This window comes from Micromesistius poutassou (genome assembly GCF_964030765.1).
Source record: "Micromesistius poutassou genome assembly, chromosome: 11".
In the NCBI taxonomy this organism is placed as follows: Eukaryota; Metazoa; Chordata; class Actinopteri; order Gadiformes; family Gadidae; genus Micromesistius; species Micromesistius poutassou.
Window position 1 is genome coordinate 8,331,099 of NC_140281.1, and position 18,742 is coordinate 8,349,840.

Genomic DNA, 18,742 nt, shown 5'->3' on the forward strand with positions numbered 1-18,742 from the left:
TGTGTGTGTGTGCGCGTGTGTGTCTTCGAGGTTCTAGTAGAACAAAAATGTTCAGTGATCGGTAAGACATTGGAAGTTTTCCATCAGGTCTAGGAACTAAGAAGACTCTGGAGGTTAAGAGAGTCCCCACAATGTGACACAAAGTTGATCGAGAGGCGAACTCAAGTTACTCTGCAGGACTGACGTAGTAGATTTACTGAATGATGGAGGTGGAGGTCCTGTCAAAGCCACACGCAATACAGATCCTCCTCGTGACGTGCGGAGGCAGGCTCTGTAGACGACGTCAGTTACACATTGGAAGTAAAGAAGATAAACTCTGGAGAGGGCCACGCTGATAACCACCGGTGTCTTAAACCGTCCCCCAGAGTCATAAAGGAACTCCTTCAAGAAGCCGTGCAGCTGATTGATGCATTGCAGCGTTTCAAATTTTCGTCAAACGGTCGAGTGTATTGGACAGGTGCAGCGAGCAGCGACGTCCTGCTGTGAGGGTGAGAGGCGAGGCGGGGGGTCCTACCTGGGAGACAGCTCAGGGACTTAAAGACTCGTAAATTCAACAGCATTGCCGCTGGTGTCTGCGTGTTAAAGAACCACCAGAACACACACCTGTTCAGTTGGAAGTAAGCTTCTGGAAGTAGGCTTCTAGATCATCTCTCCAGCAGAAATACCGCCGATCTCAAGATGGTTTATTTTACTTTTTCTGATCTTCGGCTGTTTCCAGGAACTGTCGCTGGATGCAAGCGTCGACGCCAGGGCGCATGCGTAATTGAGGTCGATATTCTGAGCCACACACACACACACACACACACACACACACGCACACGCACACGCACGCACACGCGCACACACACACACACACACACGCTCACCCTTTATTATATAGGTATTACATCATATATAGTAATATATATATATATATAGTAATATATATATATAGTATTATAAAGTTATATATATATATATATATATATATATATATATATATAACATTAGTTATGTTAAATATATAGTATATTATATATAGTATATTTTCTATAAATTATAATATTTATAGTTATATTACATACATGTATATATTATATTATATATTATATCACTATCGGGGAGATCCCGTATGACAGCAGTGATGCGCCTGCGCACTGGGGCTCCGTCAGATGGTTACTACGTCGTCTCCATCCCAGACCCCATCAGGGCATCCCGTCCTCCTCTCCTCACGCAGCGGACTCGCGCCTTTCCTCGTCGCGCTGCAGTAGTTGTTTAGTGTTGCTGTGTTGTTGTGTTGTTTTGGTTGTGTTTCCTGTCGGAAGCGTCGTGGCGCTCGATCGTGTGGCGGTCCACCTCGAGTGGAGCGAGCGGTGTTGCCGCGCGCCTATGATCCCAGGCGGCGGAGCGGCGCGGCGGTGAAGCGCGGGAGGAGAGCGGTCGACAGGCGCGTCACTCCAGCCCAGGACGTCTGTTCCTCCGGGTCTCACCCGACCGGAGCCGAGCGGGACCATGTCTGCCCGGGAGAAAGCGACGGGCACCAAGGACAGCGTCAGCTTGCTGCCCTGCTTCTACTTTGTGGAGGTGCGTGATGGCTCCGTAAGCCTACTGCTTATTAGTGTAGGCCTACTGCTGCTGTTATATATCTGGTGTAGGTGTACTGCTGCTGTTATACCTCTAGTGTAGGCCTACTGTTGGTGTTATACGACTAGTGTAAGCATACTGCTGCTGTTATACCTTTTACAAGTGTAGGCCTTCTACTGATGTTATATCTCTTACTAGTGTAGGCCTACTGCTGTTATACCTCTAGTGTAGGCCTACTACTGCTGTTATACCTCTAGTGTATGCCTACTGCTGCTATTATACCTCTAGTATAGACCTACTGCTGCTGTTATATCTATTACTAGTGTAGACCTACTGCTGCTGTTATACCTCTAGTGTAGGCCTACTGCTGTTATACCTATAGTGTAGGCCCACTGCTGCTGTTATACCTCTAGTGTAGGCCTACTGCTGCTGTTATACCTCTAGTGTAGACCTACTGCTGCTGTTATACCTCTTACTAGTGTAGGCCTACTGCTGTTATACCTCTAGTGTAGGCCTACTGTTGTTATACCTCTAGTGTAGGCCTACTACTGCTGTTATATCTCTTACTAGTGTAGGCCTACTGCTGTTATACCTCTAGTGTAGGCCTACTACTGCTGTTATATCTCTTACTAGTGTAGGCCTACTGCTGTTATACCTCTAGTGTAGGCCTACTACTGCTGTTATATATCTTACTAGTGTAGACCAACTGCTGCTGTTATACCTCTTACTAGTGTAGGTCTACTGCTGCTATTATACCTCTAGTGTAGACCCAATGCTGCTGTTATCTCTTACTAATGTAGGCCTACTGCTGCTGTTATACCTCTAGTATAGACCTACTGCTGCTGTTATATCTCTTACTAGTGTAGACCTACTGCTGCTGTTATACCTCTAGTGTAGGCCTACTGCTGTTATACCTCTAGTGTAGACCTACTGCTGCTGTTATACCTCTTACTAGTGTAGGCCTACTGCTGCTGTTATACCTCTTACTAGTGTAGGCCTACTGCTGTTATACCTCTAGTGTAGGCCTACTGCTGTTATACCTCTAGTGTAGGCCTATTGCTGCTGTTATACCTCTAGTGTAAGGCAAGGCAATGCAACTTTATTTATATAGCACTTTTCATACACAAGGCAGACTCAAAGTGCTTCACATATAAACATTGTCATACAATAAAAGAAAATAATAGATAAGTTAAAAAAAAGTAAAATATATAGAAAATAAAGGCAAAGTTTAAAAAAATCATTTTAGAAAGTGCAATGTATTTAAGATCAACAGTCTCTGATACCCACGTCGGGACTCTGACCCGACCTAAAGGAACTTGGTCCTTACCCACGTCAGGACTCCGACCCGACCTAAAGGAACTTGGTCCTTACCCACATCAGGACTCTAACCCGACCTAAAGGTCCTTTCTCTGGGACTCCAACCCAGATTCTAGGACTCTAACCCAGTCTCTCTGGTATTAGATCATGTATCTCTCTGGTAAAAATAAAATAGATAGAAAATAAAGGCAAAGTTAAAAAAGCATTGTAGATTTAAGATTTAGCAGAAAGCTAAAGCAAACATAAAAGTCTTCAGTCTTGTTTTAAAAGCTGTCAGAGTTGGGGCAAGTCTTACATCCTCAGGGAGTTTATTCCAGCTATTTGTTGCATAGTAACTAAATCCTGCTTCCCCATGTTTCGTGTTGATAATTAACAGATTGGTCTCAGAAGATCTTAGTGGCCTAGAAGGCTTATGTAGTGGAAGCATATCAGTTCAATATTTTGGCCCTAAACCATGTAGGGATTTATAGGTTAGCAACATGATTTTAAAATCAATTCTCTGACATACAGGGAGCCAATGTAACGATTTAAGAATTGGTGTAATATGTTCAAATCTTTTGGTCTTTGTTAGAACTCTAGCAGCAGCATTCTGAACTAGCTGTAGTTGCCTTTGTTGTTTTTGGGAGACCTGTAAGGAGACCATTGCAGTAATCAAGCTTGCTAGTGATAAAGGCATGTACAAGTTTTTATAAATATTCGGTAGACATGAGCCCTCTAAGTCTACATTTTTAAGGTGCTAATAAGCAGATTTTGTAACTGATTTGATGTGACAGTCGAAATGTAAATCTGAATCCATGATAACCCCTAGATTTCTGGCTTTGATAGAGGTTTTCAGGAACAGAGAGTGAAGGTGTTTGGTTACTTTAAGCCTTTCGGTTTTAGCACCAAATACAATTATCTCGGTTTTGTCCTCATTTAGTTGAAGGAAATTTCGGCACATCCAGTCTTTGACTTGCTCAATGCACTGGCACAACAGATCTATGGGCTGATAGTAATTTGGTGATAGCGATACATAGATTTGTGTGTCATCAGCATAGCAATGATGGTCAATATTGTTATTTTGCATGATTTGCCCTAGTGGGAGCATGTAGATATTGAATAGAGAGGGTCCTAAGATCGAACCTTGTGGGACTCCACATGTCACGTTTGTTCATTCTGAAACAAAGTCGCCAATGGAAACAAAGTAGTTCCTATTTTGTAGGTAGGACCTGAACCAATTTAAGACTGCCTGAAAGCCCCACCCAGTTTTCTAATCTGTCCAAAAGTATTGTATGGTCTACAGTGTCAAATGCAGCACTGAGGTCTAGTAGCATTAGTATTGAGATTTTGCCAGAGTCTTTGTTAAGACGGATGTCGTTTACAACTTTAATAAGGGCGGTCTCGGTGCTGTGAAGGGGTCAAAATCCAGATTGGAAGGTGTCATAGCAACCAGTTGATTCCAGGAAGTCACTAAGTTGCTGGAGGACAACTTTCTCAATGATTTTACTTATGAAGGGTAGATTTGATATTGGTCTGTAGTTGTTAATAATAGAGGCATCTAGGCTCCGCTTTTTTAAAAGAGGTTTAATAACTCCAGGCTTTTGTGAAATTGCCTGATTGGAGAGAGTTCTTAACTATTTGCAATATGTCTATTGCTAGGCAGTCCAAAACATTCTTAAAGAGGTTGGTAGGTACAGTATCAAGGCAACAGTTGGATGGCTTTAGTTGTGTCAAAGTTTCCACAAGAGTTTTAGAGTCTATGACATTAAAGCATGTCATTGCCATGTTACTTTTGCCTGAAGAGGGTGGTAGTCCAACATTTTTGTTTAAAGTGGAGACATTGTCTGATGCCGTCAATTTTATCAGTATAAAAAGTTGCAAACTCATTGCATTTCTGCATGGAATGAAGGTCAGGTGGAATTTGTGTTGGGGGCTTGGTCAGTCTGTCAACAGTTGCAAATAGGGTTTTGGCATTATTAGTATTGGTTTTAATGATATTGGAGAAAAATGTTTCTCTAGCACTTTTTAAGTCTAAATTGTAGGCACGGAGGCTCTCTTTATAGATGTCATGGCAAATATGAAGTTTTTTTTTACGCCAAATGCGTTCAACCTTCCTGCATTCTTTTTTCCGGGCTGTTACAAAAGCAAATTTTCTCCAGGGTGCCTTTTGCTTTCCAGAAATCGTTTTAACCTTATAAGGTGCAATGACATCTATGACTTTCAAATTTTTCAAATTAAAGTTTTCTAAAAGATCATCAGCTGAACATGGGTTGAGAGGTGGTAGCAAGGAGATGGCCTTTTTAAAAAGTACATTAGAATGTTCATTGATATACCATTTTTTGACAGTATTTGATTTTGTCTGTATGTCGGGAATAAAAGATATATTAAAGAAAACACAGAAGTGGTCCGACAGTGAAGGGTCAGTCACCGAGAGATCTGAAACATTGAGACCCTTTGTGATAACCAGGTCTAGAGTGTGCCCCTTACAATGAGTAGCCTCTTTAACATGTTGAGACATTTCAAATGTGTCCAAAATGGTAAAAAAGTTTTTTTGCACACTTCATCATTAAAATCAGTATGAAAATGTAAGTCACCAGTTATAACTAGACAGTCAAAGTCGGTGGAGATGCTAGATAATAATTCTGTAAAGTCATCAAAGAAATTTGCAGAGTATGTTGGTGGCCTGTAAATAATTAATAGGAGAACTCTGGGGGAACATTTCAATACAGCACAAAGGTATTCAAATGATGGAAAATCACCAAATAACATCTGTTTCCCCTGAAATACATTTTTTTATATAGCAGCAACCCCTCCACCTCTTTTTCCAGATCTACATACATCAAAAAAATTATAGTTGGGAGGAGCTGTCTCTATCAGAACAGTTGCACTCTTATTTTGTTCAAGCCATGTTGAACAAAATAACATTATCATTAACTAAAAACCAAACAAAAAAAATTGTTATTAAGAGACCTAATTAAGTAGACCCATCCTGATGGTGTTATTGATAGGCTTTAAGGTTGATTTTGGTTTGGAGGGAATAGGTATGAGATTTGTGAGGTTAGCAGTGCATCTAAGTTTCCATTTGTTTACTCTCTCAGTAGGGCTGCTCGATTATGGAAAAAATCATAATCACGATTATTTTGGTCAATATTGAAATCTCGATTATTCAAACAATTATTTTTGAGTTTGAAAACATGATGCATTTATTCATAATTTCTCTCCAAAAAAAACACTTTGTAAATGAGAACTTTGAAATTTCCCCTTAAAAAAATACACAAAATGGTCAAATAGAAAATAAAGTCCAGATATGAATCCAGCTGTTCTGTCATTTCTATGAAAAAAAATATATAATAATAATAATAATAATAATTGTTTCAACTCGATTATATTAGTTTGGTGATCGTTTCACTCTGAAATCGAAATCGTGATCAAAATTTGATTAATCGCCCAGCCCTATCTCTCAGTGGTTACAGCAGGAATGCAAAAGTTGCCATGTTTTGACAAAGGCAACCTTGGGTTCAGCAGATTATGCAAAACTTCCTTCATACTGCGTATGAAGAACCCTTTTTTGTCTCAGTAATAATCAGGACTACTATCAGTACAGGGGGCGGGCTGGGGCACCCTCTGCTTGGGTGTTATCAGCCTGTGGCAATGATGTGGCGATGGTATCATTGACACAGATGCAAGTTTGATGCCAACATTTTTCAATTTCTTAAATTCATCTGGAAAATCATAAAGGGAGGAGACAGTGGAGCTGGAGTTGTTGTTGTGGCTATGGGAGAGATGAGGCTGGCGGTCATCGTCGATGGGGAAGTGCTGGAGGTCATCGTTGATGGGGGAGTGCAGAGGAGGGGGGTGGCCGTTCCTCGCCAAGCCAGCATCTGCGATGGGGGAAGGCATGCTGTCGATGGCGTTGGGCGGGCTGTTGTCTCTCTTCAAGGTCTGTGGTCTGTCTGCTATCTGTGTGTCAGATAGTGGCACAGTAGATGTGTGGGGGAGGCTGTAGTCTCGCTTCTTCTCAACCTGTGCTCTGACTGTGGCCTGTGTGTCAGACCGTGGCAGGGTAGATTTGTGGGAGAGCGAGAAGAGAAGATTGTCCCCTAACAGTTTTGAGCCTAACCTGTTTGGGTGTAGGCCATCTACTCTGAAAAGGTATTTGCGCCCCCAGAACAAGTTGAAATTGTCAATAAAGCCCCTTCCTCTTTCATTGCAGACTCTGGAAAGCCATGTATTGAGTGCAAGGAGACGACTGAATCTGTTTATTCCCCTGTCAACTGCTGGTATGGGTCCACTGATGAATGACCTAATGAGTAATTTGTCCAGTATGTCCAATAGATCAGTGAAATCCCTCTTCAGAAGTTCTGACTGTTCTCTTCGAATATCATTAAGTCCTACAGGCACAATAACCTGTGAGATTTGGGGGTTTTCCAATATAATTGTGGCTAGTTTCTGGCTGACATCACTAACCGTCACATCTGGGAAGTAGCGTGTTTTGATCTTCTTACCGGTTATATCCTTTATGGTTGAGTCTCCTACAATCAGAGTGTCTGGTTCATCTGCTTTCTGTGGGATGGGCCCTTGTTGGCTTGAGGTGGCGCTGGCAGACGCATGCACAGCTCGCCTCCATGGCTACTGGTTCTTGTTCCGTCTCTGTCTGCACCGTCTGTCTGGACGCATCTCGGGGCTCAGGGGTACATGGGTGGCAGGCGTGTCCGTGGACTCTTGAAGTGGCAGGAACCGGTTCTTCAGTGGCAGGGTTAACTTCAGCGATTGGCTAATCTGGCTAATCTGAGCTAGCTCAGCAAACTCACCTATCGGCATTGTATCCTGGAGGAGTCCTTTGCATTTTTCTAATGCTGCTAGCCTCGTTTCAAATAAAGCCACTGTCTGCTGCAGTTTGGTGCAGTCTGTGCATTTCCTGGTCTCCATGCCTGAGACATGCGAGTACAGAGGCATGTTGGCGATTGGAAAGTCCAAGGCTTTTGTTGCGGTCTGATCCGGTAGTCATAAAAGTGCCAAAATGTATTGTTGAATCGAGCAATGGAGGTCGACGGAAACAAACTATATATTCTTAGGTATTATGATCATGAAATAAAATAAAATAAAGTAGACCTGAATGAAGAATTAAGTAGTTTTTTCCACTGCCTAGCGGAGCTTCAGGAAACATCTCTGCTGCCTCTTATCACACACACCTAGACCTACTGCTGCTGTTATACCTTTTACTAGTGTAGGCCTACTGCTGTTATAGCTCTAGTGTAGGTCTACTACTGCTGTTATATCTCTTACTAGTGTAGACCTACTACTGCTGTTATCTCTTACTAGTGTAGACCGACTGCTGCTGTTATACCTCTTACTAGTGTAGGCTACCTCCTACTGGTGTAGGATATTCCTATCTATTGTCAGACCGATGTCACTGTACTGTTGTGTGATGTATAATGTTACTTTATATCTTACTGATACTGTTACGTTATTAATTTAGCATAACGTGAAACACGTGAAGCTATGGCCTACTGTGTTCCCTGTGCATGCAGCCAACAGACTAGAGACTCTAATGTAGGCCGTAGGCTGCACTGAGGCACTGCACAGAGAGCTGTGAATGAGCTACTGAGGAGGTGTTGACTATGAGAAGACTGGATGATGATCATCATCAACAGATCTCAGGCTCCACAGGGTGGTTAGATAGGCCTACAGGGAACTCTATGTATAGCATCTGTGTTAGTCCTACTCATATTGACGATGGTCGTATCGTAGCTGAATGATAGCTGGAGAATAAGGTCTGAAAGCGGTGATGGTGAACCTTCTCGTGGAGGAGGGGATGCAGTGGATGCAGTCCTAATGAGAGCTGCTGGTTGGTTTGCTCGTCATGCTCCAGTTAACCCAGTAACTTGTGCCAGTGGGGGACACATCATGCATCATGTATGCACTCTGAATGGATGTCATTCGGTATCACGGTCAACGAATAAGAGTTCAGAACGCTCTCCTTGAACAGATCCATTCCTCTGCTGGATCCAGATCATCTCTGGAACTGATGGGAATGAAGTTCTACTCAGAACCTCTGACAGACCGGTCAGCCTTGTCTGTCAGAGGTTCTGAGTAGAACTTCATTCCCATCAGACCACTAAACACTTTTCCTTTAGAGACCAATCCAAACGATGGATGATTCATATGATATGATGCCTGCCTTTGGTTGGCTTTATGTATGTTTGTTATCATTTTCTTTCTATGCCTATTTGTTATTACTGTTTTGACAGTTTTTAACAACTCCCTTTTCCAAGGTATATACTGTGTGTCCTGTTCTAATTAGCTTTAATGTATTTTGAGGAAGCCTTTTTAACAGCGTAGCCACTAGCCAGGCACTACTGAAGTTAATAGCCTCTTGGCTAATTCTGGCATTTTTTATATCAGATCTATTTCTTAAAACACACTCCCTTGTCTCAAACGATCTAAACTAAACAAGCAACCTCAATAAAGTATTTAATTGAGTATTTTTGTTTCCGGTAGTAATACATGAGTTGAGTCTATTTGTTTAGTATCTATGGACCAACCTTCTGGTCTTTAGGTTGAAGAGAGGTGGTTCTCTCCTAGAAACACCTGGAGGGCGGCCAGCCAATCAGTTCACCTAAATCAATCTATCAAATCTGGTGTCCATAATCCTCCCATTACATTATAAAAGCCGGCTTGCTCCCATAATGTATATCCACACAATAAACCTGATATTCAGGCAGGACCAAACGAATAGCATATTTAATAACATAACGACTAATAGCTTTACTGAACTCAGAGATGCAGTCATAAGGTAACTGTCTTTGTTGGCTTGTTGAAGAGCATAAACGCTAACACGGTGAAACACTGTCCTCAGAGAGAAGCCAAACATTAAAACCACACCACTATCCTCTCTAGTGGAGCCCTGATGGTGCCCTGTAGGATGTGAGAACAGCAACATTACCTTTAGAAGCGCTGACTGCAGGCTTTCGTCTTAGTCTTTGCTTACTAAAAGCTCAACTTGGCACACTGGCAATTTTGTTGGAATTGCTTGTTATATTCCCTTTTGTCTTCCAGTCCATTATCATAACTTTAGCTATGGGTTAAGGGTAGCTGCTAAGGTTATTCTCCGGGTCACTCTGTGTGTCGCCCTGGGTACCGTCCAGGCGACTAGGACACTCAGCACAATGTCAGGGTGGTCCTGTGGTGACGTCCCCACCACACCTTAGCTGTGGACGTGCCCGTCCACAGCCCAGGACATGGCTCACTACAGTGAGCATGGGGATCTCCACTGCACACTGATGGTTGACAGGTATACCCATACTCTTTTGAATTGAGGTGGATGTGTTAACACATTGTGCTTTATATAGTGCTATGTTTTTGTAAAATAATAAAACAAACTATAATAACTCTAACTTAAAGGGACACTTCACCCATTTGCATTAAGCTTTGTATCGTTAGAAACCCAGTCATATTTTTGAATGGTCTTGCATCATTCCCGCATTTTCCCCTGAGACGGGAGAGATCTGTATCTACCTCTAACACTTCCTGCTTTAAATGATGCAAAATTGTGATTTTTGCGTAATTTAAAGCAGGAAGTGTAAGAGGGGGGGGGCTCAAGAGAGACTACAAGCATTTTAAAACCCGCCTATAGGGGGTGGGACCCAATGACACTACAGACCTATTACAGATCAGTGCCTGTGGGTGGGACTTAAGCGCGCTGCACAGTCGCGCATGAGAGAACGCGCGAGCCACGCATCAGGCAAAATTGCGGTCACGGTCACGTGCCCCGTGCATGGGCTGTCGCACTGCCCTTTTTAAGGCGCGTCTGATGGCTCGGATCCGCGCAATTTTTGTCAGATCCGATGTGACACTATACATGGACAGTCACATGAACACGGCTGATTTGCAATGTTTGCAATGTCCGATTTTTCTCTACTCTATTTTTTTTCAACGATTACAAAAAAGTTGTCTAAGCACAGGTGGTATGTGCAGCGCCGTCGTATAGGGGGGAAAGGTTATGACAATTATAAGGGCCCACAGCCCGCTAGGGCCCACACACAGCCCCCAGTAGCCTCTATGACAAAATTATTATGCATACACTGAACTAATATATATTCATATGAATGAATCCGAATTAAAATTCGGATTCATTCAAACACAAATCATACAATATTCTAATTTTAATAATTTCAATAATCCCCTGGCCCCTTCTTAAAAAATGGTTTGGTCCACACCGCGTTTCGTTCTTCCCAGGGACGTGCACACTCAGGAGTTTTGAGGGGCAGGTGCCGAATTGTTGGATTGCGGACGAGCGCTATTGTTAACGGGGGGTTGGATCGCGGACGAGCGCTATTGCGGGCGCTATTGTTGAAGAACACTCAGAGGGCACTTTTTAATACGAGGCAAAAAGGGCAGGGGCTCAAGCACCCCTAGGGCCCTATGTGTGCACGTGCCTGGTTCTTCCCATGGTTCTTCCTCATCGGAAGTGAGTGAGCGATGAGACTTACAGTGAACAAACAAGCCAATTTAAACTTTAATTGAGATTAGATGAGGCTTGTTGTTGTTTTTTATATTTGTTTTACAACAACGTATTCCATGTGCTCTTTGTTTCACTTGCACATTTAAGTTAAATGCTACATATTTACATGTGGACTATCTTGAGCCAGGACATTTTGTGCATTTTGTGACATTTTTTGCATATCAGTGCTTGATTGTTAAATAAATAAAATACCCACACCTATTTGTTGAGTGGTTAATTGAAAATGTATTTGCAATCAGAGGTGTAATAACGTGTTGCAAATCAGGGAAATGAGAATAAGACAATTAATAATACATAATTTACATAATAATACTCTGACTTGTTAAGTCGTTAAATGTAAAAAAGGAAACAAATTGGGTGTATTACACCAGGCACCGTCATGAACACTGAAAAACAAGAACATTTAAGGTGGCAATGAATGGGGGAGAGGGGCCCACACCGATATTCTTTCAGGGGGCCCAGAATTCCTAGCAACTGCCCTGGGTATGTGTCTGGTGATCATACTGGCTATAGAATCTATAATTACTGGCCCATCAACTATTATTTAAGCACAAGTGAGAATGCTCTGTTCAGGAGAAGACTGCACGTACTGGCGTGTCTCAGATTCGCAACTATATATGCTTGCAGCGCGATAGTGGGCGTGAACTCACGTATGGGAAATTGCGTATGGGCGGGCAATACGCGACTGTGCAGCGCGCTTTAGGTGTATAGAGTGGCAAAGTCCCGCCCCTTCCGGTAGACCCCATGGGACCTTGTGGGTCCCATGGGGAGATCGTAAAATATAAATGGGTTTCAATGCAGAGAGAGTAATTATTTTCTGGTCCCAGTCTTTATATGCCCCGGATTACACATATGTTGTTTCTGGATTTAAATTATAATTTTTCAAGTCAAGAGTTTGACCGTTTATTGTGCAATTGTTCAGTTAAACGCTGAAGAGAAAACACAATGAGAAAGACTACATGTATGTGACATCACACTCCCTGCCACTGGCGTGGACAAGACCAACAATCTCCCCATCGGCATAACTGAAACTCTCCACATGCCCCGACTTATAATGGTTATCACCACTTTCGATGCTGTTATCCTCCCTTTGGAAAAAAAGAGGTGAAGTGGAGCAGAGAGATCGCCATGTCTGTACCAGAGTTCCAAGTGCGAATGGTGACGTATATCATTTGCGTCGAAAGCAGCGAAGAGCTGTAGTTCACAAAGCGCCCTCACACAAAACCTAACATTATCTAACTTCTTTGCGATGAATTTTTGTTTTCTTTGCATGAAAAATGATCATTTAAATCCACAAACAACATATGTGTAATCTGAGGCTTATAAAGACTGGAAACAGAAAATAATTACTTTCTCTGCATTGAAACCCATTCATATTTTACGATCTCATAGGTCCCATGGGGTCTACCGGAAGGGGCGGGACTTTGCCATTCTATGGTATTAACGGTATAGAAAGTACAACAGTGTGAATTTGCGCTATGGTATGGATTTTGATGTTACCGTGTGACTGGTGTGACTGGTAGATGAGCTCTTTCTTTTTCTTAATTTTTTTTAACTTAACAATCGCTAAAGAAGCAATGAAGTAGTAGCAGAGACGCAGTCGTTTATTCATAATATCATCCGGACGTGGACACAGCTTTTGGCTGTGTTCTATAAAATATTCTAGAACACTCTGGGAGCTCCAGCGGGCATCCTGGAGCTCTTCATCTAAATAATATAATATATAGGTATCTATATAATATAATATATAATATCACGGCCAAAAGCTGTGTGCGCCTCCGGATGATATTATGAATAATTGACTGCGTCGGGATTTCCGACGTCTCTGGTCCTTCCACATCAATCTGAAGTCGTGTTTCAATCTGCACTTCAGAGAGTCAAAGCCAAAATTTCTTCCCCCAGTTCCTTCTCCACCATGGCCGAGATAACCCCCACTACGAGTCTTTACTTGTTGTGGAAGTACCAGAGATGTCCGAGAACCCGACACAGTCTTTAATTCATATTATCATCCAGAGGCGCACACAGCTTTTGGCCGTGATATTATATATTATATTATATAGATACCTATATATTATATTATATTATATATTATATTATATTATATTATTTAGATATGGCACTCCGGGAGTCCGCAAACGGCAACAATCACTTTCTCCTCCAACTGCGATACACTCTGGACAGCAGGGAGTGAACACTGATTGGCATTGCAGGAGTTGTTGTCTTCAATCCACAAGCGCCTTAAAGTCACTGTCTGCCTTTTCTCAGTCAAGAAGGCACCAAATTAATTAAAAATAAATTTATGTTACTATTCGACTACATATATGATCCACTTTCAATACAGATTCATTTCTCCACCGGTGAAATGCTCCTTTAGCCTATCATATAGTCAGAAGGTCACCCCAGTGAAACCTAGGGCATTTGATGAAGGTTCCTTCTGGATTGAAGTGTTGTACGTGTTCCAGATGTGTTGGGTAACGGCAGCAGCTGCTGTAGTTCTGGTCTGGGGACAGAATGTGTGTGTTGAACACAGGAGCTCTGCGGGCCTTGGGCTGCTTTGTTCGCCTCTCAAGTGGAACAAATGGTAGCATTCAGAGGGCTGAGCAACCCTTATCCAGAACCAGCGAGAACAAGAGATTAGCATCACCACAGGAGGCCCCGCCAGCATCTCAGGGTGCAGCGCAGTGGAGCATCACAGAACAGACTAAACATTTATGGAGAAGCTCTTTACACCTTCCCTAGGTCATATACCTCCTGGTGCCTTTCATGTTTCAGACTGCGACCACCAATCTCCTGAAATAGCACAATATCTAGGTACCCACGGCCCCTGCCCATCCACCAGTAGCATCATTGTGTTCAGGGATCCATGAAGTAAACTGCTGAAGCATTCTTTGCACAGGGTTCCTTCCCATACATCCAACTTCCAACCCTGACTGGTGAATGTAAAGGAGCTTAGCATGCATTAGTAAAAAGATCTCTCCCTCCCTCCCTCCCTCTAGTGCTCCCCCTCCTCCTCACACCCTTTGATCAGAACTCATCTTCAGAGCGGGGAGAGGAAGCAGTGTGCCCAGGCAGAAGATGGGAGAGGGGCTGGGTCTCCATGGAGGATCATGTATTGAAACGAGACGCAGAAGAAAGAGCCAGAAAAAGCAGCTGCTGTTGGCAGGCTGATAGAGAAGGTGGATGGAAGGTGTGGAGAGACGCTCAGAGTGTATGTAGGGCAGTAGAACCTCAGCCTGCTGCTGAAGAGGGCCACTGGTGTTCATATAGCATATCAGTGTTTCCCCCAGCGCTGTATGGTTAAGGTGGCTGCCTTAACAACACTAGGGCCACGCCTTGACTACCAATGTATTTGGAGAAAAAAATAAAATATATATATATATATTTTTTTTTTTATTATTACTATGCATAAACAAAGTACAAAACTCTCGTAGGGAAAGAAAATGTACTTCCATCAGGTACAAAATATATAGATAAATAATGCTTTGGTAATACTGTTTACAACAATAGTCGTGCCAATAAAGCTTTTTGAATGGAATTGAAACGGCAGCAGTTGGTGGTTGTATATCCAGCCACGCAGGATAGCATGCGCGAATGCTTCTTGTCAGCTGTGCCACAAATAAGAAGATCCATTTGTATTCAAATAAACAGTTGTTTATTTCATTAGTGCGGATTGGCATCTTTGAGCAAAATACAGGCAAATTTTTTCGCCCCGGCGCTATGCGCCGTGCCACCTCGCACTGGGCAGCGACCACCTTGACTAAGACATTTCCTGGGGGAAACACTGCATATTGTATACTGTATATGATTAGACGCACTGAATGAAGACTCCAATAATGTTATTGCAGAAGGAGAATCAATACCTGTATCTACATCCTAATCAGAAGAAATACTCCCTGCTACTTGTTAATATTAGGTTTTTATAAGTAACTAGAATTACTTCTTGATCAACTTAAAGCTGCTGCAGGCCTAGGTAAGAAATAGGAGCTATCATTTAAGTGTAATCTGTAATAAATGGATTAAGTGAGTCAAATGCAAAGGGAAACATGTGTTCTAGGTTTAGAAAGCTCCCGGTGAATTTCTGACCAATCAAGGCATTTCTTCCATCAATGGTTTTGCGGGAATCCATCTTGCCTGTCAATCCCAGGTGCACTCAACACTTTTCATTGACATTCATTTGAGTTCATAAACGTGTCACGTTAAATGGCCAGATAATGGGATGCAAAGACAAATATGGCCCTTAAAAGCAATTATTTATAGCTGCATGAAAAATGTAAAAAAAAAAAAAAAAAATTGCGTTGGCTTTCAAACCCATCCCACACATATGACTCGACGCGTGACCTACGGACACGCTTCTGACGCAGACTCAATCCGGATGAATTAGCGTCCAGTGAACACTGTAAACTGCAGCGCACTGATGTGGTCCGTGTGAACGCAGCTCCAACCCCCCAGGAGTACACAGCGAGCACGCTCGTCAGCAAGACGAAGGAGAGCGAGAGAGCGAACAGAGCGAGCGAGCGAGTGCCCCTCTGGCACCACTGACCTACATTAGTAGCTTAGCTCCGCCAGCGCGGCTAGGTGAACGAGTGTGCCTTGTCTGAGCGACACTGCTACAAAAAGTGGGAAGGAGAGAGAGAAAGAGAGGCTAGCTGAGAGAGAGAGAGAATGTGAGCCAGAGTAGCTGAAGAGAGAGAGAGGTAGAGAGAGTGAGGTGCTAGCTAAAAGAAAGAGAGAGAGAGCGAGAGAGAGAGAGAGATGCTAGCTGGAAGAGAGAGAGAGAGACAGAGAGGTAAGGATAGTTCAAGTGGTTGTGGGGATGATTTAGAAGATGTATAGATGATTTAGGATATAGTTTGGTATTTCAGGACTATGTGAAAAGGGAAGCAAGAAGACAATAGGGGAACACTGAAGGGGAGGAGGAGAGTTACAAGGTAGCGATGGTGACTTGGAAGAGAAGGAGAGGAGGAGAGAAAGGAGAAGGAAGAAGGTCAGGGCCCCATCTGAGAGCTGAGAGGTGGATCTCCATCCCTGGAGTGGCTCTGTGTCACGCCCCTCCAGCTCTGTTACCTGTTTTTATGAGGGGGCGGACTCCAGCTCTTACTCTGTGCAGGGGGCTGACTCCAGGGGCCATATTCACAAAGAATTTGAGGGCTAAAAGTAGCTCATAAATTGCTAATTTAGGAGAAACGCCTAAAAATAATGTCTGTGTCTGTCTTAAATTTAGGACAAATTTTTACTAAGAGCAATTCACAAACTATTTTAGGCCTAAAAGTAGCACCTAAGTCTAGGAGAGCTTAAAAGTCCTCGAGAGGACTCCTCCTCATCCTACTCAGTAAGACCTATTCACAAAGAATCTGAAAATGGCTGCAGCAAGACGATATGTTTTGGAGATAATGGAGGACTGCGAATTGTTAAAGAGATATAGGCTAAATCGTGAGGGTATAAAACTTGTTGAATTAACACTTCGATATTAAGCAACAGGGAAAATGCAACTTTGCAATGCCGACGATTTAGGAATGTCACAACCTTCAGTGATGGTTAAAACACACAGGGGCGATGTTACAAATGTGCCTTTAATCATCCTTCACCGAGACTGCCTGCGCTCAACAACCAATCACCATACTGACCGCTTCTAAATCTTAGTTCACTCTTAGTGATTTATCCTTAGCATGAGTAGCTCTCAGCGGCTTTGTGAATTACTTTAAGAATTAATTTAAGAAAAAACTAATATGTAAAAACTCCTAGCGGTAAGATAAAAAGCTTTGTGAATACGGCCCCAGGTCTGTTACCTGTCTCTGTGAGGGGGGCTGACTCCAGGTCTGTTACCTGTTTTTGTGAGGGGGGCTGACTCCAGGTCTGTCTCTGTGAGGGGGGCTGACTCCAGGTCTGTTTCTGTGAGGGGGGCTGACTCCAGGTCTGTTACCTGTTTCTGTGAGGGGGACTGACTCCAGCTGTTACGCCACGTTCACACTGGACACATCCGTTGACAGATGACGAAGGGCGTGTCTGATGTATGGGGGAGTAGTCTTTGTAGACACAGCCTGCAGCCAATCAAATCGCTTCCCGGACCATTTCTGTGTTTTCTTTAATATATATTTTATTCCCGACATACAGACAAAATCAAATACTGTCAAAAAATGGTATATCAATGAACATTCTAATGTACTTTTTAAAAAGGCCATCTCCTTGCTACCACCTCTCAACCCATGTTCAGCTGATGATCTTTTAGAAAACTTTAATTTGAAAATTTTGAAAGTCATAGATGTCATTGCACATTATAAGGTTAAAACGATTTCTGGAAAGCAAAAGGCACCCTGGAGAAAAGCTGCTTTTGTAACAGCCCAGAAAAAAGAATGCAGGAAGGCTGAACGCATATGGCGTAAAACAAAACTTCATATTCACCATGACATCTACAAAGAGAGCCTCCGTGCCTACAATTTAGACTTAAAAAGTGCTAGAGAAACATTTTTCTCCAATATCATTAAAACCAATACTAATAATGCCAAAACCCTATTTGCAACTGTTGACAGACTGACCAAGCCCCCAACACAAATTCCACCTGACCTTCATTCCACGCAGAAATGCAATGAGTTTGCAGCATTTTATACTGATAAAATTGAAGGCATCAGACGCACCATCAATGTCTCCACTTTAAACAAAAATGTTGGACTACCACCCTGTTCAGGCAAAAGTAACGTGACAATGACATGCTTTAATGTCCTAGACTCTAAAACTCTTGTGGAAACTGTGACACAACTGAAGCCATTCACCTGTTGATACTTTACCTACCGACCTCTTTAAGAATGTTTTTGACTGCCTAGCAATAGACATATTGCAAATAGTTAACAACTCTCTCCAATCAGGCAATTTCCCAAAAGCCTTAAAAACTGCAGTTATTAAACCCCTTTTAAAAAAGTGGAGCCTAGATGCCTCTATTATTAACAACTACAGACCAATATCAAATCTACCCTTCATGAGTAAAATCATTGAGAAAATTGTCCTCCAGCAACTTCCAGTGACTTCCTGGCATCAACTGGTTGCTATGCATGCATCAGGATTTCGACCTATCAGCACAGAGACCGCCCTTATTAACGTTGTAAACGACATCCGTCTTAACACAGACTCTGGCAAAATCTCAATACTAATGCTACTAGACCTCAGTGCTGCATTCAACACTGTAGACCATACAATACTTTTGGACAGATTAGAAAACTGGGTGGGGCTTTCAGGCACAGTCTTAAATTGGTTTAGGTCCTACCTACAAAATAGGAACTACTTTCTTTCCATTGGCGACTAACGTGACATGTGGAGTCCCACAAAGTTCTTAGGACCCTCTCTATTCAACATCTACATGCTCCCATC

At 42.6% G+C, this 18,742-nt stretch overlaps 1 protein-coding gene across 1 annotated transcript in view; it reads left to right on the top strand.

The window, feature by feature from the left end:
- Window positions 1–1,374: 1,374 nt before the first annotated feature.
- plppr4b (phospholipid phosphatase related 4b) overlaps window positions 1,375–18,742 on the top strand; it is a gene marked incomplete at its 3' end in the record, with an annotated part of 31,279 nt that continues 13,911 nt past the window's right edge. The window contains exon 1 of the mRNA XM_084475498.1: window positions 1,375–1,563. Within this exon, the coding sequence (XP_084331624.1) occupies window positions 1,492–1,563 (72 nt within the window). The 5' untranslated portion in view covers window positions 1,375–1,491. The remainder of the gene's footprint in view (window positions 1,564–18,742) is intronic.